At 42.1% G+C, this 26094-nt stretch overlaps 4 protein-coding genes across 10 annotated transcripts in view; 1 reads left to right on the top strand and 3 right to left on the bottom strand.

Annotated features, from left to right (window-relative positions):
* The window catches only part of nfat5b (nuclear factor of activated T cells 5b), a 63189-nt gene extending 59332 nt beyond the window's left edge, over positions 1–3857 (bottom strand). For 2 of the 7 annotated variants that reach the window (XM_090222308.1, XM_021586164.3), the window contains exon 1: positions 3514–3857. Coding sequence is in view for 1 of the 7 variants with exons in the window: in XM_021586164.3 (XP_021441839.3) it covers positions 3514–3586 (73 nt within the window). In the remaining 6 variants the exon portion in view is untranslated. The remainder of the gene's footprint in view (positions 1–3513) is intronic. The other 5 variants (XM_021586165.3, XM_090222309.1, XM_090222307.1 and 2 more) reach the window with 4 other exon arrangements.
* Positions 3858–5927: 2070 nt separating this feature from the next.
* psmd7 (proteasome 26S subunit, non-ATPase 7) lies at positions 5928–11371 on the top strand. Its single transcript, XM_021586163.3, has 7 exons — positions 5928–6346; positions 6837–6928; positions 7040–7132; positions 7234–7331; positions 7483–7563; positions 7835–7926; positions 10817–11371. Exons 1-7 carry the CDS (start codon positions 6273–6275, stop codon positions 11247–11249), a joined length of 963 nt encoding a protein of 320 aa, XP_021441838.1. The 5' UTR covers positions 5928–6272; the 3' UTR covers positions 11250–11371.
* A 91-nt stretch (positions 11372–11462) lies between these two features.
* On the bottom strand, positions 11463–13958 carry LOC149971390 (polycystin-1-like protein 2). Its single transcript, XM_090222306.1, has 3 exons — positions 12812–13958; positions 12623–12694; positions 11463–12482 (listed from the first exon to the last, which is right to left on the bottom strand). The coding sequence occupies exons 1-3, from the start codon at positions 13018–13020 to the stop codon at positions 12473–12475; spliced, it is 291 nt and encodes a 96-aa protein (XP_090078432.1). The 5' UTR covers positions 13021–13958; the 3' UTR covers positions 11463–12472.
* Positions 13959–14088: 130 nt separating this feature from the next.
* Positions 14089–16249, bottom strand: LOC110506098 (polycystin-1-like protein 2). Its single transcript, XM_090222305.1, has 5 exons — positions 16118–16249; positions 14903–15933; positions 14630–14808; positions 14366–14512; positions 14089–14266 (listed from the first exon to the last, which is right to left on the bottom strand). The coding sequence occupies exons 2-5, from the start codon at positions 14951–14953 to the stop codon at positions 14104–14106; spliced, it is 540 nt and encodes a 179-aa protein (XP_090078431.1). The 5' UTR covers positions 14954–15933; positions 16118–16249; the 3' UTR covers positions 14089–14103.
* Positions 16250–26094: the final 9845 nt, after the last annotated feature.

The following is a 26094-nucleotide window of genomic DNA, read 5'->3' as shown; positions in this document are numbered from 1 at the left end:
AAATGCACGAAAGTGCTGTTTGAATGAATGCTTACGAGCCTGCTGGTGCCTACCATCGCTCAGACAGACTGCTCTAACAAATCATAGACTTAATTCTAACATAATAATTTAAAAAAAAATGTAAATCTGGCAAATTAGTTCGCAATGAGCCAGGCGGCCCAAATTGTTGCATATACCCTGACTCTGCGTGCAATGAACGCAAGAGAAGTGACACAATTTCACCTGGTTAATATTGCCTGCTAACCTTTCTTTTAGCTAAATATGCAGGTTTAAAAATATATACTGCTCTGTATTGATTTCAAGAAAGGCATTGATGTTTATGGTTAGGTACACGTTGGAGCAACAACAGTCCTTTTTCGCGAATGCGCACCACATCGATTATATGCAACGCAGGACACGCTAGATAAACTAGTAATATCATCAACCATGTGTAGTTATTATGATTGATTAATTTTTTTTTTAATAAGTTTAATGCTAGCTAGCAACTTACCTTGGCTTCTTACTGCATTCGCTTAACAGGCAAGCTCCTCATGAGGCAGGTGGTTAAGAGCGTTGGACTAGTTAACCGTAAGGTTGCAAGATTGAATCCCTGAGCTGAACAAGGCAGTTAACCCACCGTTCCTAGGCCGTCATTGAAAATAAGAATATGTTCTTAACTGACTTGCCTCGTTAAATAAAGTTGTAAAAAATAAATAAATTGGGGTCCAAAAATACAGATTTCAGATTATGAAAACTTGAAATCGGCCCTAATTAATCAACCATTCTGATTAATCGGTCGACCTCTAATAATGACCATCATTATGTTTGGAGGAAAAAGGAGGATGCTTGCAAGCCGAAGAATACCATCCCAACCGTGAAGCACGGGGTGGCAGCATCATGTTGTGGGGGTGCTTTGCTGCAGGAGGGACAGGTGCACTTCATAAAATAGATGGCATCAAGTGGGAGGAAAATCATGTGGATATATTGAAGCAACATCTCAATACATCAGTCAGGAAGTTAAAGCTTGGTTACAAATGGGTCTTCCAAATGGACAATGACCCCAAGCATACTTCCAAAGTTGTGGCAAAATGGCTTACGGATAACAAAATCAAGGTATTGGAGTGGCCATCACAAAGCCCTGACCTCAATCCTATAGAAAATGTGTGGGCAGAACTGAAAAAGCGTGTGCGAACAAGGAGGCCTACAAACCTGACTCAGTTACACCAGCTCTGTCAGGAGGAATGGGCCAAAATTCACCCAACTTATTGTGGTACACTTATGGAAGGCTACCCGAAATGTTTGACCCTAGTTAAACAATTTAAAGGCAATGCTACCAAATACTAATTGAGTGTAGGTAAACTTCTGAACCGCTGGGAATGTGATGAAAGAAATAAAAGCTGAAATAAATAATTCTCTACTAATTATTCTGACTTTTCACATTCTTAAAATAATGTGGTGATCCTAACTGACTAAAGACAGGGAATGTTTATTTGGAGTAAATGTCAGGAATTGTGAAAAACTGAATTGAAATGTATTTCGCTAAGGTGTCTGTAAACTTTCGACTTCAACTTTATATCTCTGCAGTACTCAGGAAATTAAAAACATGTTTTCAGGAATGGGTTACAAAAAAGTTCTGATTTTAATAAAGACGACACTTTCTACTTTGTAGGGGATTTGAGGGAGTAAAAAAAGAGACATAGGCTAGCCTAAGTCCACTGGCTATTTGAGATGTATTGAGATGTACAATGGACTTTCACTGTGAAATTGGACATGTTTAATACTGTTGTTTGTCAAAGGGCTTATAGATATGTTGTTGAAGTGCTGTATTGAGACATATTGCGAAACCATATGAAAAGAGATTTGGAGGATGAATCAGTGTACCTGGCACTGAGTATTGCCAACATAACTTGGAAAAACAAAAGCTGCTCTGAAACAGTTGTCAATTTGCCACACAAATAGCACATGACCTTTAAGCAAGTACAGTGTGAGATACATCTGAGATACTTAAAGACATCTCAAATTCTACACTTTCACATTTGACTGTGCAGCGACCCACTCCTCTCAGTGACTCTACTCTTTGCTGCAGATCTCGAGCAACCCCAGTTCAGCTCGGCTGTTGCATCAGTCAAGACGGCTGACATGCTGCTGCGGAGACACCCCTAACTGTTCAGCCAACCAGTGCACCCTTGGTTGATGTTCAGTGGGACTAGGCCATGGTGAATATAATCTATTTGGACCTACAACTACACCATAAAAATAGGGCCTAGGCCTATATTGTACTCTAGTATCTGACTCTTTTTTAAAGTCATCATCTGAGTGATGACTGTATGTTTAAACATTAAATATTGAAATTACTGCTGGCACAGTGTTGGTAAACACTTCCACAGAATGCATTAATGGCTTTCAACCCTTTTTGTGTTGTGACCTCAATGAGGCAGCCTTTATCCTCTCACACTCATGATAGCACTACAAATATGTGTAGGGTATGGGACCATAAACACAAATTACTTTAATAACATAATTCCATGTTAAATAAATAAAATAAAAATCATTTGTGGAGTCATTTAGCAGCTGAATAAATAGCCTAGTTGACTTGTGACGAACAACAGTAACATGTTGACATTGCATCAAGGTAAGCAACTTTTAAAGCTACATTGAATGGTATAAAAATCTAATACTTTCTTACATTCATAAGACTAGCCTATTATTAAGAGGCAACTTTCTATTTTATTTTCTTATATAATCTACACATAGATCTAATACACACCAGATCACTTGGCCAATTCCTACTAATATTTTCTAGACAGCAGGAATGCAAAAAATTAGGCTAGATCTGCTATGCCTGCCAAAGAGGTCCTCACCTTTGTAAGGAGGATACATAATAAACTGGGTCAAAAGGGTAAATGTATCATGTGGCATTGTGCATGAAATTGACAGGATTTAAGGCAAAGTATTTCCTTTTTTATATTGCATAATCGTCACATACATATAGGAAACAAACAGGATTAAACTAGCTTTAGTGTTAAAGCAAATACTCTAAAATAAAAACAGATTTACGCGTGACGTTACACTGATGATGCTTTCAAGACAACTGGAAATTTGGAGAGAAAAAAACCCCAGGTCAAATCATGACGTCAGTGATCTTCAGGTCGGAAAGACGGCGCTCTTGGAAGATGCCTGGGTTTCTTATTTGGAATTCCGGGATGGATGACCATTCAAACCAATTTTTCCCAGTCAGAGCTCGTTTTTTCCGAGTTCCCAATTGTATTGAATGCACTGAAGTCGGCGATTTCCGATTTCCTAGTTATTCTGAACGCGGCATCGGGTTTAGATCTGTTTAGATGCAATGCCAAAGCGACGTAGATGGATGCGGAGCGCTGGCGTTCACCTCGACCGAGGCGGCCAAATAAACCAGGGCAGTCGCTCTCACAACACACATGTACGAGAGTAACAGCGTATATCAACGAAAAGAACTAAAACAACACAGACAAGAAAAAATGAAAGTCTCAGTTTAACATAAAATAGATGTATTACCTTTGGAATATAGGGATTTGGGGGAATTCAGGTCGAGATCCGCGCTGAGTAGGGATATAAAATCAGAGGGCATCGTAATGCCTCTGAAGAGGAGGGGAAATCGGACGCCCTCAGATATGAACGTCGCTGAGCTAGCAAGCTAGAAATAAATATTTCTCTGAGACTGAATTAATGGAAAATAAATATACTGATAACAAACAAAACGCTATTTGGCATATAGACTACTTATATCTTGAACCAGTCGTTATTAGCCTGTGTAACACGCTTCTTTCTGCCTCCTTCACGTTCGTGTTTGTCAAATGTGTTCAGTTCGTCTATTTTCTGTACAGCCCCGCCCCCTCCCCCCCCATGACGCAAACCCGTCAGCTAAGATAAGACAGTAGCCACTGGACAATAATCTGTCACATGATTGTAGGCCTATATCTAGTCTGACATTTGCATAATTGAAAGTGTAACAGCACTAGGCCTACTCAAATAATAAAGGATAAGTCAATCGGATAATTGTCATTCTTGCATTTGGTGATCTCCCCCAAATGTCAATGTAGTTATAGGATAATGCACAAGCAAATGGTCATGATGAGATTGGTCACAGCTTTTCTTTCTTTCTGGAACAGTGGCTATAAATCATGCAGGTGCATCCACTCATCACTTTGGCCATTTCTGACGTGTTATGTCATATATGTGATATTATAAGAGTAAACAAATACTGTGGCACTGCAACTCCTACAACTTTCAAAAGTAACAGCATAGCTGTTGGCCGTTGAGGTATGCATTATACTTGCCAAAGTATTTGCAGCTTGTCACCTGTGCTAGTTTATCACACATTAAAGTCCTCAACCTTTTTCCACAGAACCAGTTCTTGGATATTAGAGTATTATGAAAGGATCATGGTTCTATGATATGCATCTCATAAGGCCAAACTATCAGCAGAAATAAGAGGATTTTGATTCAGTGTGAGATACTATTTGATAAACGTTTGAAGGTTTCTATGGATTTTAACAGTTACATGCTTTTCACTTATGCCACCTGTTTAAGTATGATAACTATCAGTTTAAATAAATATACAGACTTTTAAAATAAAATAAAAATCACTTCTAAAACACAATGAGCTTCTTGAGTGGAATGAACAATGATATGCTTATAAATCCTAACAATGGCCAAGAGCAAAGTTAACGCAGCAGCAAGGTAATTGCAGAAACCTGTTTGTTGATTGGGGCATGACTGTAACAATGGGTGTACTGCACTGTACTGTAGATCTTGTGAGTTATGTGAGACTTTATTCATGTCATATGTACCCTTTAGAAAGTTTCCAGGTTTGAAGATAGACATTAAAGTAAAGATTGGAGGATGGCACACTGACTTCTGCCAGAACAAATCCCAACATCAAATCAAATTGTATTGGTCACATGTGCAGAGTACAACAGGTGTAGGTAGACCTTACAGTTAAATGCTTACTTAGGAGCCCATTCCAAACAATGCAGAGACCTAATCATAGACCTAATCTCACCACTGCACTCACCACATGCATCCTAAAATAGCCATTCACATGCCATGGTCTACATCTGTGATTGATCATTACTTTCTCAGTGCATTGAGTTAATCAACAGCAAATGTTTCGTCAGTTGTTTCACATTCACAAGTTCATTGCTCTTTCTATAAAAAGAAAACAAACTTCAAACGACCTGTGGCCTTAGTGTTTATGACCGTGTCCTTGGGATTTAATGCTTTTATTGGCCCTATGATTTTGCTGATAATCAAGCCTCTCTCACCCTTCCAAATACTTTCTGTTCAGTTCATTTAAAAAAAAAATGTTTGACAGGTGGGCTACATTTCAAGTAAAATAAGACAGTAGGCCAGCGATAAAATATCTCCCTGCCCAGCTTGTAGCAACCTAACAACCTAAGGATTTATACAGAGGGTTATAAGTAGTTTATAAACTGCTCATTATTCGTTTATAAGGCACTACCCTAACTCCTCCATCCAAGAAGTCTCATCAATCTTTGTAGAAAACAACCAAAATTCTAAATATTATGTGCAGTTAGCACACACAGGGTGAGGCATGTCATGCACACAACATGTGGCAAATACTACTAACCTTGGGATGAGAATGAGGGTAATGAAATTACCAAGGGCTGATTATTATTAACTCTGAAGAAACGCGAGAAGAGAGTTCACTATAAAGTGAAGCCCCAACTCTAAGAGCTACATCTATAACGATGGAAAATACATTAGGATACAATTTATTGATTGATTTGTCCACCAAGATCCATGTCTGTCTGGTCATCACGAGTAACATTGAAAATAGGTCAAATGTCTAAATTCAAAAGCACTTACATGCTAGAATAAAACTATGACAGGATGGGACAGTGTGTAAGAGTTATTTCTGCGTTTTACAGCCCTCTAGTGTTAAAATCAGGGACAGCCCAACCCATGTAGGAATCCATACTAAAAAACTTGAACTGCAACTTCGCAATGATTCTACACAAAGTATATTCTGGACTCGTTCGAGTAAAAAATAGCCTGACAAATTCATTTAAGATATTTCGCCTAACAATTTTTTTAAAGGGTATTCAAATCTATGCAAAATGCACGTTAGAACCCAAACGGAGCATTTTTTTGCGCAGCTTTGATAAATCCATACCATTGGCTCTTTGGTCACATGACCCTACGCGAAGGATTGTGGGATTGTGGAGCAGTGACGGTGGTTGTGGTTCTCTATCGCGAAAATATTTTCTATTTAATTTAATTCACACATAAACATGCCGGATTTGGCTGTTGAGAAAGTGATTGTCCATCCCTTGGTGCTCCTGAGTGTGGTGGATCATTTTAACAGGTAAATTATTCGAATGAGCTAGACAGTTGTTGATGATTGTTCAAAAATGTGGACTCACTGTTGTTTCCCAAATAACAGTGAAGTTTAGCTAGCTAGCTAACTAACGTAAACGACTAGCTAGCGGCAGTAAATTAACTTAGAGCAATCAAGCTAACGTTAGCTAACTAGCTACTGTGCAGCTAACTAGCTGATTCACCTCGGAAGGCTCTGATTCACCTATGTTACTGCTATCCAGTATAGCTAGTAGCTAGCTAACGTTAGATACACAAGTTCTCATATTACACAAATGGCAGGTTTCCTCAACGAATAGTGAGTGCATCGTTTATGCACTGTACTAGCTATTGTAACTAGCTAACGTTAACCAGCTTGTAACGCGTTAGCTCCATCCGCGCTCTCTAGTCAGGGATGTCACTGTCACAAGTGTGCAACAAAGGCAGTTCAGAAACTCTGTCTGTAGCTAACAGCCTACTCTTGTTCTGTATTTGATCAGAATCGGTAAAATTGGAAGTCAGAAGAGGGTTGTGGGTGTACTTCTCGGCTCATGGCATAAGAAGGTTCTTGATGTGTCCAACAGCTTTGCAGGTGAGTTTCCTAACGTTACCTATTTCTACAACCACGGTCTATTCTTTGATTACACTCTGGTTTCTTGTTGACCTGGCTGATTTCCCCCCCCCCTTTCCCCCCTTCTTCCAGTGCCATTTGACGAGGATGACAAGGATGATTCTGTGTGGTTCCTGGACCATGACTATTTGGAGAACATGTACAACATGTTCAAGAAAGTCAATGGTAAGTCTCGAGTTCTTTGTAACTTAGTGTGCATTTTAATAACACTAAATTCTACTCTACAATGTGATTTAGTGATTGAACATATATTCCCATTGTTTCAGCAAGGGAAAGAATAGTTGGTTGGTATCACACGGGCCCCAAACTACACAAGAATGACATTGCCATCAATGAACTCGTGAAGCAATATTGTACTAATTCTGTAAGTATAAGTACAACATTTTAGTTGAATTTAATACAAAATGTTGATGTAATTTTTTACTTAGCAATTACATATTACTACTGATGTCAGTGATATGAGTAAACATACTATGGTACAAAGATTTTAATTTGATTTTTTTGGTTGTTTATAGGTTTTAGTCATCATTGACGTGAAACCGAAAGACCTGGGTCTACCAACGGAGGCCTACATATCTGTGGAGGAAGTGCATGATGTATGTTTTTAACACGGGAATTATTGAATGAATGTAAAAGTGGAACTACAATTCTCTATTACCTCTGCAACAAAGTTTTATGCTGCATGTCAGTTTTACATCTACCACTTAGTGAAATCAAAAAAATTGTAGGATTAGAAAGAATGTCACTGTACAAATCAAAGTTTATGTCGTGGAGCAAAGGATGCCTTTTGAGCTTTAATGTTGAGGAAAACTGACAAATTCACTTGAGAAGAAGGTCCAATGGTTGTAACATTCCTTTTGTTTTTAGGATGGCACTCCAACGTCCAAGACTTTTGAACATGTCACCAGTGAGATTGGTGCTGAAGAAGCAGAGGAAGTGGGAGTGGAGCATTTACTCCGGTAAGACATGACCCATGCATGTGTTTGTACTTGTCATTTGTCTTGAAGTTCAATATGTAAATGACTGTCGTTCTTGTATTATTGCTCATAATTTTTTCAGACCAGATCTGGGTTCAAATACACGTATATTTAAGTATCTGGTACTGAATTTTATTTTTATTTTTTTCCTGTTTTGAGTATTTTCAAATACACAGCCCAAAACAAGTACTTTCATTTGAGTATTTGAATGGTTATTTGTAAAAAAATAAAATAAAAAAAATAATTGTATTTGAAACCATTTTCAAATACTATTTTCAAATACCTGGGTTAAGTGCATGGGTGTGTATTTGAGTCAGTGTATTTTCAAATGCTTTCCAAGTGTATTTCTAAATATACTGAACAAAAATATAATCACAACATGCAACACTTTCAAAGATTTTACTGAGTTACAGTTCATATAATTAAATCAGTCAATTGAAATAAATTCATTAGGCCCTAATCTATGGATTTCACCTGACTGGGAATACAGATCTGCATCTGTTGGTCACAGATACCTTTTAAAGTAGGGGTATGGATCAGAACCAGTCATTATCTGGTGTGAACACCATTTGCCTCATGCAGCATGACACATCTCCTTCGCATAGAGTTTATCAGGCTGTTGATTGTGGCCTGTAGAATGTCTTCCCATTCCTCCAGCGAAGTTGCTGGATATTGACGGGAACTGGAACACGTTGTTATACATGTCACCCATTTAGCAAGATTGGGATGCTCTGGATTGACATGTCTGGTGAGTATGCAGGTCATGGAAGAACTGGGACATTTTCCTCTTCCAGGAATTGTGTACAGATCCTTGAGACATGGGGCCGTGCATTATCATGCTGAAACATGAGGTGGTGGATGAATGGCAAGACAATGGGCCTAAGGATCTCGACACAGTATCTCTGTGCGTTCAAATTGCCATCGATAAATTGCAATTGTGTTCGTTGTTCGTAGCTTATGCCTGCCCATTCCATAACCCAACCACCACCATGGGGGACTCTGTTCACAATGTTGACATCAGCTTATGAAACATGGGAGTATAAAATGTTTACATGTTACGGTTATATTTTTCTTCAGTGTACACTAAAACATTCAATATTCTTTTCAAATAAAATTTTTCTGGATACGTACAGTACCAGTCAGAAGTTTACTCATTCAAGGGTTGTTTTTTTAAATTTTTTTTTTTTTTTTTTTTTTTTTACATTGTAGAAAGTAGTGAAGACATCAGAACTATGAAATAACACATGGAATCATGTAGTAAGCAAAAAAAGTGTTAATCATATCAAAATATATTTTCAATTTGAGATTCTTCAAAGTAGCTACCCTTTGCCTTGATGACAGCTTTGCACACTCTTGGCATTCTCTAAACCAGATTCATGAGGTAGTCACCTGGAATGCATTTCAATTGACAGGTGTGCCTTGTTAAAAGTTAATTTGTGGAATGTCTATCCTTAATGCGTTTGAGCCAATGAGTTGTGTTGTGACAATGTAGGGGTGGTATACATAAGATAGCCCCATTTGTAAAATACCAAGTCCATATTATGTCAAGAAACAGCTCAAATAAGCAAAGAGAAACGACAGTCTATCATTACTTTAAGACATGAAGGTCAGTCAATGTGGAAAATTTCAAGAACTTTTAAAGTTTCTTCAAGTGCAGTCGCAAAAACAATCAAGTGCTATGATGAAACTGACTCTCATGAGGACCGCCACAGAAAAGGAAGACCCACAGTTACCTCTGCTGCAGAGGATAAATTAATTAGAATGAACTGTACCTCAGATTGCAGCACAAATAAATGCTTCACAGAGTTCAAGTATCAGACACATCTCAACATCAGCTGTTCAGAGGAGACTGCATGAATCAGGCCTTCATGGTTGAATTGCTGCAAAGAAACCACAACTAAAGGACAACAAAAAGATGAAGAGACTTGTTTGGGCCAAGAAACACAACAATGGACATTAGACCGGTGGAATCCTGTCCTTTGGTCTGATGAGTCCAAATGTACGATTTTTGGTTCCAACCGGCGTGTCTTTGTGAGACGCAGAGTAGGTGAACGGAGGATCTCCGCATGTGTGGTTTCCACCGTGAAATATGGAGGAGGAGGTTTAATGGTGTGGGTGTGCTTTGCTGGTTACATGGTCTGTGATTTATTTAGAATTCAAGGCACACTTAACCAGCATGGCTACCACAGCATTCTGCAACGATACGCCATCCCATCTGGTTTGCGCTTAGTAGGACTATCATTTGTTTTTCAACGTGACAATGACCCAAAACACACCTCCAGGCTGTGTAAGGGGTATTTGACCAAGGAGAGTGATGGAGTGCTGCATCAGATGACCTGGCCTCCAAAATCACCAGACCTCAACCCAATTGAGATGGTTTGGCATGAGTTGGACCGCAGAGTGAAGGAAAAGCAGCCAACAAGTGCTCAGCATATGTGGGAACTCCCTCAAGACTGTTGGAAAAACATTCCAGGGGAAGCTGGTTGAGAGAATGCCAAAAGTGTGCAAAGTTGTCATCAGGGCAAAGTGTGGCTACTTTGAAGAATCACATCTATTTTGATTTGATTAACATGTTTTTGGTTACTACATGATTCCAAATGTGTTATTTCATAGTTTTGATATCTTCACTATTATTCTACAATGTAGAAAATATTAAAAACGAAAGAAAAACCCTTTGAATGAGTAGGTGTGTCCAAACTCTTGACTGGAACTGTACTTTAAATGTATATGAAAGTAATTGAAAAACTAGTATTTTAATCCAAGTCTGATTCTTACCATAAACATTTAAGGCCAGTTTTTCCACCAAAAAGGGAAACCGGTTGACTTAAAACATGCAAGTCACTAAAATGAAATGTTTTGTGTCTCTATCCAGAGACATCAAGGACACAACAGTTGGCACCCTGTCTCAACGCATCACCAACCAGGTGCATGGCCTAAAGGGCCTCAACTGCAAGTTAGTGGATATCAAAGGGTATTTGGACAAAGTTGCCGCAAGTAAGCTGCCCATCAACCACCAGATCATCTACCAGCTGCAGGATGTCTTCAACCTGCTGCCTGACGTCAACCTTCAAGAGTTCATCAAGGCATTTTACCTCAAGACCAATGACCAGATGCTGGTGGTGTACCTGGCTTCACTCATCCGCTCCGTGGTTGCTCTTCACAACCTCATCAACAACAAGGTCGCCAACCGAGATGCAGAGAAGAAGGAAGGCCAGGAAAAAGATGACAGCAAGAAAGAGAAGAAAGAGGATAAGGAAAAAGAGAAGGGAGACACTAAGAAAGATAAGAAGAAGGAGAAGAAATGAGGAAGCAATGGTCATTTCTGACTACAGACTGACTTTGTTTTTGTTCTTCCCACCTGTCAGACACTATCTTGTTGTTGTTAAGACCCTCTCATTTTCAGAATGGATTAAAAGAGTGAAGGGAATTGGTCATTTGTTTGTCTACTCCACATAAGTCTAATCATTTTTCATTCTTATGCAGCCCATTTGGTTAATGTTGACAAAATACTAGTTTGCTATGGTTCAAAACTATTTTTATTAATTTCACAACAAACATGTTACTAATACAACATAGTAATTATCTTGTATCCTGCTCTCCTCATTGTTGTCTCCTCACATGTTACCATAATAACCATACATATGTGTATTTGTGACAGAAAAGTGAGGTAACAGAAGGAGCAGTTATTTCCTCCATCTTTTTAAAGCTTTGCATTAGATCACAAAACGGCACAAATAGACTCATTTATGCATGATATATTAGATAACTAAACAGCTAGAGGCAACAAGTCAACAAATGCGTCACTGCTCCTATGAAATAACAGAACTGAAAATGACAGCTCCCTGTGAATACATACAGTGGTACACCAGTACTTAGAAGTAATCATCTATGAGGATATAGTGGAGAATCCTCTGTTAGTTGCTGAGGCAGTCATGTCATTCTCCTTGGGGCTGTCGCTGTCTTCCTTCTTAACTTTGATTCCAAGCAAGCTGCAGAGCTTCATCAGCCTCCAATCCACTATCTCCTCCTCAGAGGGCTGTGGAACAGTGAACAGACAGCTCAGAATGGATAGCCAAGTGACCGCCTCAGTCAAAATGTATTGAGATATTGGTCCCTGTTGATTCTGATATATTGATGTTAATTTGACATCGTGTAAGATTGATGCACAGTACCTTGTGATGTATTAGCTCTTGAGTGAACGCCACCAGGATGACTGAGATGAACAGGTTCAGAAGCACAAAGCTCTTGAATATAATAAAGGAACCGACGACGAACGTACCAAGCACCATTAGTTATCTAATATGTCATGCATAAATGAGTCTATTTGTAATCAAGAACCTGGATTGGAAGGAGATGTTACCAAATTTAATCACTAAGCTACCATCATGACTACAGCAATAATCGGGGGTCTAGTAGAGCTGTCCTACTTTACTAACCTCGTCATAGTTGAAGATGCCCAGTTGCAAGCTGACCATGGTCAGAGCAGAATCCAGGAGAGTCCTATATGAGTACAGCTTCCAGCCATACATCAGATTAGACTGCAGACAGAGAATGATCACAGTTTACACTCACACTGCAAGTCGAGGGGACACCCATCATACACAAGCATAACATCACATAAGAAGAGAATGAGGATGAAGTTGGACTTCTAGGTTAGGTGTTTCAGAAAGACCCTTACAGTAGCACCAGGAATGCAATCAGATACCCCAGCACTGCATCTGCTGTGGCTGTCTCATGGAAACTGGCAAACCTGGATAGAGAGCGGAGAAGTTGAACATCCCACAGGAGCAACTGACCAACAATAGGGATAGAAGACTAGCAAAATAATAACAGAAACCCATGATACCCCAACCCAGTGTGAACTCACTGGTCTTTATGGTTGTGGTAGTACTCCATGTCCCGGTTCCCTAGCAGGCTCCTCTTAATGAAGACAGACCGTGTGCTCCAGCTCAGGAGGATGATGGCGAGCTCCAGCAGGTTCCACTTTGTCTTGAAGTAAGCCCACTTCTGCTGCTTCATCAGCTTGCCATGTGAGGAGAGGAGAACAGTCAGGCTGAGGAGGAATTCCGGAAGCATTGTATCACTGCCTTTATATTCTAATAAAGAACAGCATAAGAAAGCTGTGTAAAGAAAGGTTTACTTGAACATACATGTAGTAGAAGATAAAGAGGAAATAGATGACCTCAGAGGCCATGACAAAGATGTGGATTCCACCGGTGGACTGGTATAGTCGGACACTCTGCAGCTCACTGCGAAACTGGAACACTCCTGAGAGAATAAGACAGGTGCTGACAATCTGAGTTTTGGATGCCTTTAAATACTTACTTTGTGCTGTATCATGGAGTGATATAACAACTGTCTCACCTACAGCTGTGGTCTCCAGCATGAGTGTGACAATGCAGAAGAGGTTGACATTGGCATTGTACACAGTGAACTCTACAAAGACTGCTCGGGTGAACATATCAAGCCAGGTGTTGTCAAACAGATACTGAAGGGTACTGCAGGGACAGAATACATGGATGAATAAAATAACATCTTTCTCTACCACAAAGACGGTTTACACATTAAGCACTGTAAATGTTTATTTACCTGCTAGCATTCTGTGAGTCAGGGCCCAGGTCAACCACAAACCCCCCTCCCCTGTAGAGAACCACACTGCCCCAGATGGGTTGAGCTCTGAGTCGGGCCTGGGTTTGGTACTGCCAGGGGCTGCGGAGGGTCTTGGAGGTGTTTTCACTCGCAGAGCGGTTCCAGCCTGGCCCATAGGAGCCCATGTCCTCCACCTCCCATGAGTATGGAGCATGGCAGTCAGGTACAGCCATTTGGCAGAAGTTCTTTTTTATTACAGTTTTAATTTTTTAATTTGACCTTTATTTATACAGGTTTGTCTCATTGAGATAACATCTCTTTTCCAAGAGAGACCTGGTCAACGCTCCTAATGCCCGTCTTCTGCACCCTCACCTGGCAAAGATGGGCATTACCAACCAGTTTGGAGTTCCCATCTGTGATGAAACCTATAACACAGCATGCAAAAAATAACCAAAAGATAAAACGATAGCATGCTTTCACCTATACAATTTCTCTTTAACTTTTTATAAATTCATGTTCTCTATGAAATAAACATTATTTTTTAGGGAATGCTACCTGGGTAGTCTCTCTTCACCGGTATTTGCACCGGTGAACACATCTCTGTGGCTCATGCTGTCTGAGATCCCTTGGCTGAAGCTCTGCCGAATGTGCTGAGTCAGGAAGTAAGCTGATCACAGAAAACCAGATTTGGCCATCACGGAAATCCTTTGCCTTTTTCATGAAGAACAGATTACTGCAGAATATATTGTGTAAGAAGATTTAGTTATATGATGGACACTTGTCCTGGGATATTTATATTGCCATTACAAGGTGCATCCATGCTTTACCTCACCTGAATTTCTTCAAATCCATGTCAGAGGCAATAGGGAAGACTTTATCAAGGATGCACTCGCCCATATCTATGGCCAGCCATGAGTTACACAGGAAGTGCCACTTCTGTCCAGTTTCTAGATCTTGCACTGTCCCTTTGTTTATATACCTGCATGAAAACCGTTATTGTCAACTACATCCACAATTTCAAACGTCAGCTTTAATTAACGTCAAATCCATCTGTCCCTCTACTACTGTGAGACATCCTCCCCGTCCACTCTCCTACCAGGCAGGGTGCCTCCCTGAGTTGTCGTGCCACAGCCTGATGCTCTGCAGCTCCCCCAGAGAGAAGGGTGTGGTCAACAGGAACATATCCACTGCACCCCTCTCAAACACAGGCTTGTCAGGGTCAGTGAGGTGGTGTGGCTCACTCTCTCCTTGCATGCCCAGCAGAGTCACAGTAACCTGCAGCATCAACACAGGGTCAGGGTGACTGAGTGTGGTTTTATCAGAGAACAGAATATGATGTCCTGCAGCAGTGGGAACTGTTGGTACCGACCTGAGAGGAGGTGGAAGCACCACGCCGATGCCCAGTGCTGATATTCAGCATGTAACGGTATTCAGCCAAGGGGCCATTATCTTCCAATAATGTTACCTTCACCTACAAGAAGTAACACTTGAAGGTAAAACTCAGCATCAACAGCAAACCAACAGGATGATACATTCTCAAACTGGGAAACCTAGGCACTGTAAATCTGCTGATTGGATCACCAGAGTGGGATGTTCTCAAGGTGTCTGTATAGTCTGGACAAAAAGTGTCTAGAAAATGGCGGCAGCGATTGTTCAAGGCAGATCTTGGCTATGTCCTGGATGTCCTTCCTGCGTGCCCACACAACCACCAAGAGATAAGCAATGAAGATGGCACCAACAAAGCACACCACCACAGGGTTGTCTGAGAAGGTGGCAAAGAGCACAGTGGTACGGGACACATCCACAAGGTTGGGCATGATGAAGAAAGAGCTCCAGAAGAAGGTCAAATGGTTACATAAGCACTGAGTGACAAATGGCTGGGTTAAAGGACCAATCTAAAGAGACCAGTCAGTTTATGCATTTGATTTTGACAGTGCCTGGTTTCAGTGATGTGCCAATATTTATATTATAAGGTGTTGTGTAGTACTTGTTTAACTCACCCTGCAGCCATCTTCACTCCAGGTGGATAAGGTTTCATTCCAATACTTGCACTGAGCAGCAATGGAGGTGACAGTCACAGTGGCATTGACGGATTTAACCCCTGCTTCCACAATGGGCCTCACAACAAGATAGTGCACCCCAACTTTTCCTGTCAAATAATTGGGACCCAGGACCCAGGTGTATCTCTCTGTACCCAAAATAAACAACATAAGCACATGTATCTTTCTAAACACTCAGTGTTTGTTCATTATGCTTCACAATAGTTCTATGTCTCTGCCATTTACAAAAAGTCACCAGTGTTATGTCTGGTGAAAGGACGTCAATCATCAGTGTGCTGTAGTTTCCCAGGTCAAGGATTGTGCTGTTCACCTGCCCGCCTTCAAGTCTCGGCAAGAGGATCTGAGAATCATAGAAGATGTTGTAATATATACAATTGTAATCATAATTCTGTCTACTTGATCATATAGTCTTTAACGTATAAGTCTTGGACATTATCTTAGAAGATATACTGTAATTCTTTGACATCAAGGGCTCTCAAGAGAAAAGCTCCACTAAAATTGGTATACATTTGCAGCTTTCTGACCTCAGTCTCCCCAGACAGGTTCTCCACAGGGAGTGCTGATCCATCCTGTCTGGTGAGAGACACAGACCCCATGGCACCACTGATGTTACACCCCTCACTCCAAGAATAAGGGTTCTTCTCAAAACTCAGCATCTGTACATATAAAGAAATGATGAGACAAGAGAGTGAGGGTTAAAACGTCTACAAAAGACTGATAGACAATTACTATATGAATAATTAACCAAATGAAAACCCCCGCAATGCTTGACAGAAAAGAAAAAGACACTTTCACTGCCGTATTCACTTGCGTGATAAATCCCTCACTAACCTCCACACATTCACTCACAGACATTCACACTTACTCTCACATCCACTGGTTCCTCTGGAGAAAGGACATCAGCACCCAGGGGAGGGAAGGAAAAGCTTGCAGAGGAGCTATCTGGGATGTTTATAGACTGCATCGGAATGCTATTTGGAGACATCCTAAGAGCAGAGAGTGCATAATATACTGTAACTCAATATTGAGGCAACTTAACAGTAGCATTTTGTTTTTTGAGATATTGTATTTTAAATACAAATTACATATCTCAAATGACATTTATGTGACAGGCCTTTTTATATTGTAATGTTTCCACTCCAATGCTCTGTCTTTTACACACTCATCTCAGGGCTCTTGATAATGGCAGGCTCCTGACCAACCTTTTATCCATTTAACAGTACACTCTGCATATTGTCCATGCTGTTAATGAGAATCTTTGAGACCTTTCTCCGTGAAAGACAAACAAAATGCAGTAGTCCTGAAAAGTAACCATAGTTCATTACTGTCATCAGGGAACTCAGTGAAGCTATATACTGTATATCACCTGTGTGCTTGCATTTGAAGAGAATCCCAGGATATTGCTGTCTCCCTCTACAATTGGTGTAGCTGCCTGCACCATCTCTTGTCCACCAAGCTCACTGACGTTCATATAGAGGAGGGAAGAGCGGAGGTCTGCCACCAGGGGGCTAGCTTCTAGCTGGAAAAGATCCACAGCCCAACATCGACCATTGGGAACTAAATCTCCGCTCTCTTTCAGTAATACATGTTTGGGAAAGATTATGTTTCCTTGCTCCCATATCCAAGTGTACCTGAGCAGCGGAATTGACCTCTTCTCCCCGCTTGGTGATCCCTGCCACTGCTCTGGCTGTAACTTACGCTTCCTGAGGAATGTTGTGGGGGACATTCTTCAGCACTGCAGTCATGGTGCTCAGCATCTGTTATCGCAGCTGCAACATCAATCAGAATCCCTCACAAACATCCATCTAAATACACACTTCCTTTTGTCTTGAACTTCATACTAATTTATCTTAACTTTTAGTTTAGTGTAATGTCTTATTTTCACCAATACACAGAGTCCCTAGACCAGGGATGGGCAACTTTGATGGGGTGGGGGGGCACAAAAAATGTGAACTCATCATGAGGAGCTGCAGTGGCTCGCGGGTCTGCGTACCCTCATCCCATAGCCACACATGCAGTCAACTGATTTTTTGCATTCAATCCATTTCTGCAGTTAAACTACTTATGACTCTTAACTAAATGCATTACACCAGTAGCGAGGGCCGGCCCTAGTCTTTTGGGGGCCTTAAGCGAGACTTGGCCCTGCACCCGGTGGGACAATTGTTTTTACTGGTCCCGGCCCATGCTCCCTATGACCTTAGCATATTACCCCGTTCTCACCTCCTCCTGACACCTTTCTGATCCTCACTGCCCTTATTCAGAATGCCGGACACAGACTTGAACATCTGTCCCAGGGTCTCCCCAGTGAGCAACCCCTGCTGCTGTAGCTGAGCGACAGTGTTCTCAACCACAGACTGCAGATTCTCCACTGAGGAACTGGAGTTGGATGGCCACACCTTAGTGGACAACATTCAAATGAGAGCTCCAGATACGACATTATAAATGTGAGCTCTATGGAGCAGAAAGGCAGGACAGATTCCATGCATTAAATAAGACATTCCAGGCCCTGACTTTCACTTGCAAAGCTCCTGTAACAAAACAGCTGATATAAATAAACAAGGAAATGTTTAATATTTTCCTATCTTCTGTCATTGTTTCTGATTGTATTTGGGTAGGTACCTTGGATAGTGGTTGAGATACAGTATTATAAACCTGCATGCTTCTGTTTTGCATGTCTCTGGTCTCAGAGATGCTGTCGTTGGCTCCAGACACCTGGAAGAGAAGCTGCACCGGGGCTCCCCGGTCCAGGGAGACACTAACATAGAGGTCTGAGTCTGGACACTCCCCCTCCTCAGTCATCACTGATCCCAGCAGGCCCTCCACAGGCTCCAGCAGACACACCTGCAGCTCAGTGGACACGCCCAAGACCGAGACCCCGTTAGAGGCATGCAGGGTCAGCTGGTGGCAGCCAGAACCCAGCTGTTGCTCCACCTCTGGTCCCACTGTGATGTTGTAGGGGATGATTCCTCTGACTGCTGATGAATTGGCCACCAACATCTCACCACTGTGGAGTTTGTAGGTCACATTCGTACCTGTAGATGCAAATGTTGTTTCATTTTATTTCGGCTCATTTTGGTTTTACTTACCAGCTTCTACTTCTACCTGGATTTGAAGGGGGTTTCTGTTACAGGGCCTTGCAGTTTGCACCATCTGTTGATTGGTTCATGCTATAGCACTTAATGACGCCAAACTCCCCGATGGGCTTCTGAATGGTGATGGCTTTCTGAGCTGTCACATGCCACTCACTGGTGGTACACTCCACCCGACCCATGAAGACACCCGGATAGGTGTATTTATGAACCATACTGCTCTCCAACCTGTGAGAGTGGAAATTCCATTAATTGTTAGGGAATTAGGGACTTTTTGCCTTTGATGTTGGGCGATTTACATTACTCAGTTACTTACTCTTCTGGACTATAAGGATCGATGTTGTGCCCATCTCCAGCACTTAGAGTGCAGGTCAGGTTGCCCTGGAATGGATGGAGAAGCCACTTCAATGTTATGGAGACATTGTCAAAAAACAGAAGCCAACTTGCTCATTAATAAGTGGAGACCAGTGGACCACAGACATGGCTAGGTTAGATTGTGACTGTGTGTGCTAGCCACCACTCATAATGTGTTGAAATACAACATTAGAAAAAACGTAAATCGAGGCCTTCACTAGCTGAAAACATATTTGGATATTTAAATGGAATGTAGAAGGAAGGGAAGGAGAGACAGTGACAGGGGTAGAATGTTCTGACCATCTCTGCAGTTGTATTCCACAGACAGGTAGCTTCCAAGCCCTGAGCATGGTTCACCAAAGGAGGCCACATTTGCTGTGGCCTGGCACGCCTGCAGCCCATTGCAGTCTCCTGGAAATAATGTACATTAAATAGAGATATGAGAGGGGAAGAAATAGAAGAGGAGAGTTTTCCATCGTAATTGTCATCAAAATCATCAATAAGATCATCATCCACATTATCATTATAATACACTTATCCAAGTGCTCTGAAAATATTAATCGTGTGCACACTGTTCAGAGTATTATCAAATTAAATGTATTTATAAAGCCCTTCTTACATCAGCTGATATCTCAATGTGCTGTACAGAAACCCAGCCTAAAACCCCAAACAGCAAGCAATGCAGGTGTAGAAGCACGGTGGCTAGGAAAAACTCCCTAGAAAGGCCAGAACCTAGGAAGAAACCTAGAGAGGAACCAGGCTATGAGGGGTGGCCAGTCCTCTTCTGGCTGTGCCGGGTGGAGATTATAACAGAACATGGCCAAGATGCTCAAATGTGAATAGATGACCAGCAGGGTCAAATAATAATAATCACAGTGGTTGTTAAGGGTGCAACAGGTCAGCACCTCAGGTGTAAATGTCAGTTGGCTTTTCATAGCCGATCATTCAGAGTATCTCTACCGCTCCTGCTGTCTCTAGAGAGTTGAAAACAGCAGGTCTGGGACAGGTAGCACGTCCGGTGAACACGTCAGTGTTCCATAGCCGCAGGCAGAACAGTTGAAACTGGAGCAGCAGCATGGCCAGGTAGACTGCGGACAGCAAGGAGTCATCAGGCCAGGTAGTCCTGAGGCATGGTCCTAGGGCTCAGGTCTTCCGAGAGAGAGAAAGAAAGAAAAATAATTAGAGAGAGCATACTTAAATTCACACATGACATCGGAGAAATACTCCAGATATAACAGACTGACCCTAGCCCCACGACACATAAACTGCTGCAGCATAAATGCTAGAGGCTGAGACAGGAGAAGTCGGGAGACACTATGGCCCCATCTGACAATACGCCCGGACAGGGCCAAACAGGCAGGATATAACCCCACCCACTTTACCAAAGCACAGCCTCCTCACCACTAGAGGGATATCTTCAACCACCAACTTACCATCCTGAGACAAGGCCCACAAAGATCTCTGACACGGCACAACCCAAGGGGGGAGCCAACCCAGACAGGAAGATCACATCAGTGACTCAACCCACTCAAGTGACGCACCCCTCCTAGGGACGGCATGGAAGAGCACCAGTAAGCCAATGACTCAGCCCCTGTAATAGGGTTAAAGGCAGAAAATCCCAATGGAGAGAGGGGAACCGGCCAGGCAGAGACAGCAAGGGCGGTTAGCTGCTCCAGTGCCTTTCCGTTCACCTTCACACTCCTGGGCCAGACTACACTCAATCATAGGACCTACTGAAGAGATGTGTCTTCAATAAAGACTTAAAGGTTGAGACCGAGTCTGCGTCTCTCACATGGGTAGGCAGACCATTCCATAAAAATGGACCTCTATAGGAGAAAGCCCTGCCTCCAGCTGTTTTCTTAGAAATTCTAGGGACAGTTAGGAGGCCTGCGTCTTGTGACCGTAGCGTACGTGTAGGTATGTACGGCAGGACCAAATCGGAAAGATAGGTAGGAGCAAGCCCATGTAATGCTTTGTAGGTTAGCAGTAAAACCTTGAAATCAGCCCTTGCCCTAACAGGAAGCCAGTGTAGAAGAGGCTAGCACTGGAGTAATATGATCCAATTCTTTGGTTCTAGTCAAGATTCTAGCAGCCGTGGTTAGCACTAACTGAAGTTTATTTAGTGCTTTATCCAGGTAGCCGGAAAGTAGAGCCTTTCAGTAGTCTAACCTAGAAGTGACGAAAGCATGGATTCATTTTTCTGCATCATCAAAGTTTCTGATTTTTGCAATGTTAAGTAGATGGAAAAAAGCTGTCCTTGAAACAGTCTTGATATGTTGGTCAAAAGAGAGATCAGGGTCCAGAGTAACGCCAAGGTCCTTCACAGTTTTATTTGAGACGACTGTACAACCATCAAGATTAATTGTCAGATTCAACAAAAGATCTCTTTGTTTCTTCGGACCTAGAACAAGCATCTCTGTTTTGTCCGAGTTTAAAAGTAGAACATTTGCAGCCATCCACTTCCTTATATCTAAAAAACAGGCTTCCAGCGAGGGCAATTTTGGGGCTTCACCATGTTTCATCGAAATGTACAGCTGTGTGTCATCCGCATAGCAGTGAAAGTTAACATTTTGTTTCCGAATGACATCACCAAGAGGTAAAATATATAGTGAAAACAACAGTGGTCCTAAAACGGAACCTTGAGGAACACCGAAATTTACAGTTGATTTGTCAGAGGACAAACCATCCATAGAGACAAACTGATCAAACTGATCTTTCCGACAGATAAGATCTAAACCAGGCCAGAACTTGTCAGTGTAGACCAATTTGGGGTTCCAATCTCTCCAAAATAATGTGGTGATCGATGGTATCAAAAGCAGTACTAAGGTCTAGGGGCATGAGGGGAGATGCAGAGCCTCGGTCTGACACCATTAAAAGGTAATTTACCACCTTCACAAGTGCAGTCTCAGTGCTATGATGTTGTCTAAAACCAGACTGAAGCGTTTCGTATACATTGATTGTCTTCAGGAAGGCAGTGAGTTGCTTTTTCAACATTTTTTGAGAGGAATGGGCGATTCGATATAGGCAGATAGTTTTCTATATTTTCTGGGTCAAGGTTTGGATTTTTCAAGAGAGGCTTTATTACTGCCACTGATTATAATCACAGCCGCATATATTCCCCCCCAAGCAGAAACATCGATGGCCCTGAACGAACTTCATTTGACTCTATGTAAACTGGAAACCACATATCCTGAGGCTGCATTCATTGTAGCTGGGGATTTTAACAAGGCTAATCTGAAAACAAGACTCCCTAAATTCTATCAGCATATTGATTGTGCAACCAGGGCTGGTAAAACCCTGGATCATTGTTATTCTAAATTCCGCGACGCATATTAGAACCTCGCATACAAAGCCCTCCGCCTCCCTCCTTTCGGAAAAACTAACCACGACTCCATTTTGTTGCTTCCAGCGTATAGACAGAAACTTAAACAGGAAGCTCCCGCGCTCAGGTCTGTTCAACGCTGGTCCGACCAGTCTGATTCCACGCTTCAAGATTGCTCCGATCACGTGGACTGGGATATGTTCCGCATTGAGTGAAATAACAACATTGATGAATAAGCTGATTCGGTGAGCGAGTTTATTAGCAAGTGCATCGGCAATGTCGTACCCACAGCAACTATTAGAACATTCCCAAACCAGAAACCGTGGATTGATGGCAGCATTTGCATAAAACTGAAAGCTCGAACCACTGCTTTTAATCAGGGAAAGGTGACCGGAAACATGACCGAAAACAAACAGTGTAGCTATTCCCTCCGCAAGGCAATCAAACAAGCTAAGCGTCAGTATAGAGACAAAGTAGAGTCGCAATTCAACGGCTCAGACACAAGAGGTATGTGACAGGGTCTATAGTCAATCACGGATTACAAAAATAAAACCAGCCCTGTCGCGGACCAGGAGGTCTTGCTCCCAGACAGACTAAACAACTTCTTTGCTCGCTTTGAGGACAATACAGTGCCACTGACACGGCCCGCTACCAAAACCTGCGGACTCTTCTTCACTGCAGTCGACGTGAGTAAAACATTCCCAGCCGCATCCTCAGAGCATGCACAGACCAGCTGCCTGGTGTGTTTACGGACATATTCAATCAATCCCTATCCCAGTCTGCTGTTCCCACATGCTTCAAGAGGGCCACCATTGTTCCTGTTCCCAAGAAAGCTAAGGTAACTGAGCTAAACAACTACCGCCCCATAGCACTCACTTCCGTCATCATGAAGTGCTTTGAGAGACTAGTCAAGGACCATATCACCTCCACCCTACCTGGCACCCTAGACCCACTCCAATTTGCTTACCGCCCCAATAGGTCTACAGACGACGCAATCGCAAACCCACTGTACACTGCCCTAACCCATCTGGACTAGAGGAATACCTATGTGAGAATGCTGTTCATCGACTACAGCTCAGCATTTAACACCATAGTAGCCTCCAAACTCGTCATCAAGCTCGAGACCCTGGTTCTCGACCCCACCCTGTGCAACTGGGTACTGGACTTCCTGATGGGCCGCCCCCAGGTGGTGAGGGTAGGTAACAACATCTCCACCCCGCTGATCCTCAACACTGGGGCCACACAAGGGTGCATTTTGAGACCTCTCCTGTACTCCCTGTTCACTCACGACTGCATGGCCATGCACACCTCCAACTCAATCATCAAGTTTGCAGACGACACTACAGTGGTAGGCTTGATTACCAACAACGACGAGATGTCCTACAGGGAGGAGGTGAGGGCCCTCGGAGTGTGGTGTCAGGAAAATAACCTCACACTCAACGTCAACAAAACAAAGGAGATGATCGTGGACTTCAAGAAACAGCAGAGGGAGCACACTCCTATCCACATCGACGGGACAGTAGTGGAGAGGGTAGTAGTTTTAAGTTCCTCGGCGTACACATCAAGTACAAACTGAATTGGTCCACCCACACAGACAGCGTGGTGAAGAAGGCGCAGCAGCGCCTCTTCAACCTCAGGAGGCTGAAGTAATTTGGCTTGTCACCAAAAGCACTCAAACTTTTACAGATGCACAATCGAGAGCATCCTGTCGGGCTGTATCACCGCCTGGTACGGCAACTGCTCCGCCCACAACCGTAAGGCTCTCCAGAGGGTAGTGAGGTCTGCACAACGCATCACCTGGGGCAAACTACCTGCCCTCCAGGACACCTACACCACCCGATGTCACAGGAAGGCCATAACGATCATCAAGGACAACAACCACCCGACTGCCTGTTCACCCTGCTATCACCCAGAAGGCAAGGTCAGTACAGGTGCATCAAAGCAGGGACAGAGAGACTGAAAAACAGCTTCTATCTCAAGGCCATCAGACTGTTAAACAGCCACCACTAACATTGAGTGGCTGCTGCCAACATACTGACTCAACTCCAGCCATTTTAATAATGTAAAAGTTTATGAAAAATGTATCACTAGCCACTTTAAACAATGCCACTTTTATATGTTTACATACCCTACATTACTCATCTCATACTGTATGTATATACTGTACTCGATACCATCTACTGCATCTTGCCTATGCCGTTCTGTACCATCACTCATTCATATATTTTTATGTACATTTTCTTCATTCCTTTACGCTTGTGTGTATAAGGTAGTTGTTGTGAAATTGTTAGGTTAGATTACTTATAGATATTACTGCATGGTTGGAACTAGAAGCACAAGCATTTCGCTACACTCGCATTAACATCTGCTAACCATATGTATGTGACAAATAAAATTTGATTTGATTTAGATTTTTAGTGAGTTTGGTACACAGCCGGTGGATAGAGAGTCGTTTATTATGTTCAAAATAGGAGGGCCAAGCACAGGAAGCAGCTCTTTCAGTAGTTTAGTTGGAATAGGGTCCAGTATGCAGCTTGAAGTTTTAGAGGCCATGATTATTTTCATTGTGTCAAGAGATATAGTACTAAAACACTTGAGTGTCTTCCTTGGTCCTAGGCCCTGGCAGAGTTGTGCAGACTCAGGACAACTGAGCTTTGGAGGAATACGCAGATTTTAAGAGGAGTCCGTAATTTGCTTTCTAATGATCATGATCTTTCCCTCAAGAAGTTCATGAATTTATCATTGCTGAAGTGAAAGCCATCCTCTCTTGGGGAATGCTGTTTTTTTAGTTAACTTTTCAATAGTATCAAAAATAAAATTTGGATTATTCTTATTTTCCTCAATTAAGTTGGAAATAGGATGATCACGTAGCAGTGAGGGCTCTTCGATACTGCACGGTACTGTCTTTCCAAGCTAGTCGGAAGACTTCCAGTTTGGTGTGGTGCCATTTCCGTTCCAATTTTCTGGAAGCGTGCTTCAGATTATCATAATGCCTAGTCTATTTGCCATTCATACATGAAGCACTAGCTTAAGCAATGGCTTAAACCTAAGGTCCGAATTTAGTGCAGTACTTTTAGATTTAATTTTCGGTATTACAACCATTTAAAACTTGCATTTTTTGTGGCTTTGCTTTCAGTCTTGACATTGTACCAGCATCTGAACCTCTATTATGTTTTTTGTGAAGACACGAAGACATCTTTTGTGGTGCTTTGTACAATGAAGTTTTAGCGCTGCCTCAGTGCATCTGGTGCCGTTGTTGAAGCGGTGTGTGTCTTACAATATTTACAGTTCTGCTCTCTGCTTTGCGAATGATTGCATGTTCTACGAGCTCAATGTTTAAATATGTTTCGTGATAGCTTCTTGCTTAAGTGGAATTAAGTTGAATTGCTGCCTCTGTTGAATTGATGGGCCCTTTATTGAATCTGTGTTTGGTTAACAATATTTACATTTCTGCTTTTTACTTTAAGCAGCGTGTCCTAAAAGTGCAATTTTCAAATACTGCACAGCAGGCAATTACTTTGACCCATTAAAAGCACTGTGCTTAAAAGCCCAGTGCAGTCAAAAACGTGATTTCCTGTGTTTTATGTATATATTTCTACTCTATTAGGCCTGAATAATACTGTGAAATTGTGAAAAGTATGATAATGCCATTTTAGTGTAAGAGCTGTTTGAAAAGACTGCGTGACATTTCAGTCTGTTTTGGTGGGTTGGAGTGTTGGCCTGCCTGGCGACATCA

Source organism: Oncorhynchus mykiss, chromosome 26 (assembly GCF_057628025.1).
Source record: "Oncorhynchus mykiss isolate SJ-2025 chromosome 26, ASM5762802v1, whole genome shotgun sequence".
Taxonomy (NCBI): domain Eukaryota; kingdom Metazoa; phylum Chordata; class Actinopteri; order Salmoniformes; family Salmonidae; genus Oncorhynchus; species Oncorhynchus mykiss.
The sequence above is the reverse complement of the archived record's forward strand: the minus strand, read 5'-3'. Positions and strand labels throughout refer to the sequence as shown.

Coding starts and splice junctions, on each gene's coding strand:
- psmd7 (XM_021586163.3), top strand. CDS start 6,273: ATGCCGGATTTGGCTGTTGAGAAAGTGATTGTCCATCCCTTGGTGCTC. Junction 6,347..6,836: donor GTGGTGGATCATTTTAACAG/GTAAATTATTCG, acceptor GTATTTGATCAG/AATCGGTAAAATTGGAAGTC. Junction 6,929..7,039: donor TGTGTCCAACAGCTTTGCAG/GTGAGTTTCCTA, acceptor CCCTTCTTCCAG/TGCCATTTGACGAGGATGAC.
- LOC110506098 (XM_090222305.1), bottom strand. CDS start 14,953: ATGCTGAATATCAGCACTGGGCATCGGCGTGGTGCTTCCACCTCCTCT. Junction 14,809..14,902: donor GTGCTTCCACCTCCTCTCAG/GTCGGTACCAAC, acceptor TTGATGCTGCAG/GTTACTGTGACTCTGCTGGG. Junction 14,267..14,365: donor ATGGATTTGAAGAAATTCAG/GTGAGGTAAAGC, acceptor TATATTCTGCAG/TAATCTGTTCTTCATGAAAA.
- LOC149971390 (XM_090222306.1), bottom strand. CDS start 13,020: ATGCTTCCGGAATTCCTCCTCAGCCTGACTGTTCTCCTCTCCTCACAT. Junction 12,695..12,811: donor TACCACAACCATAAAGACCA/GTGAGTTCACAC, acceptor CTCTCTATCCAG/GTTTGCCAGTTTCCATGAGA.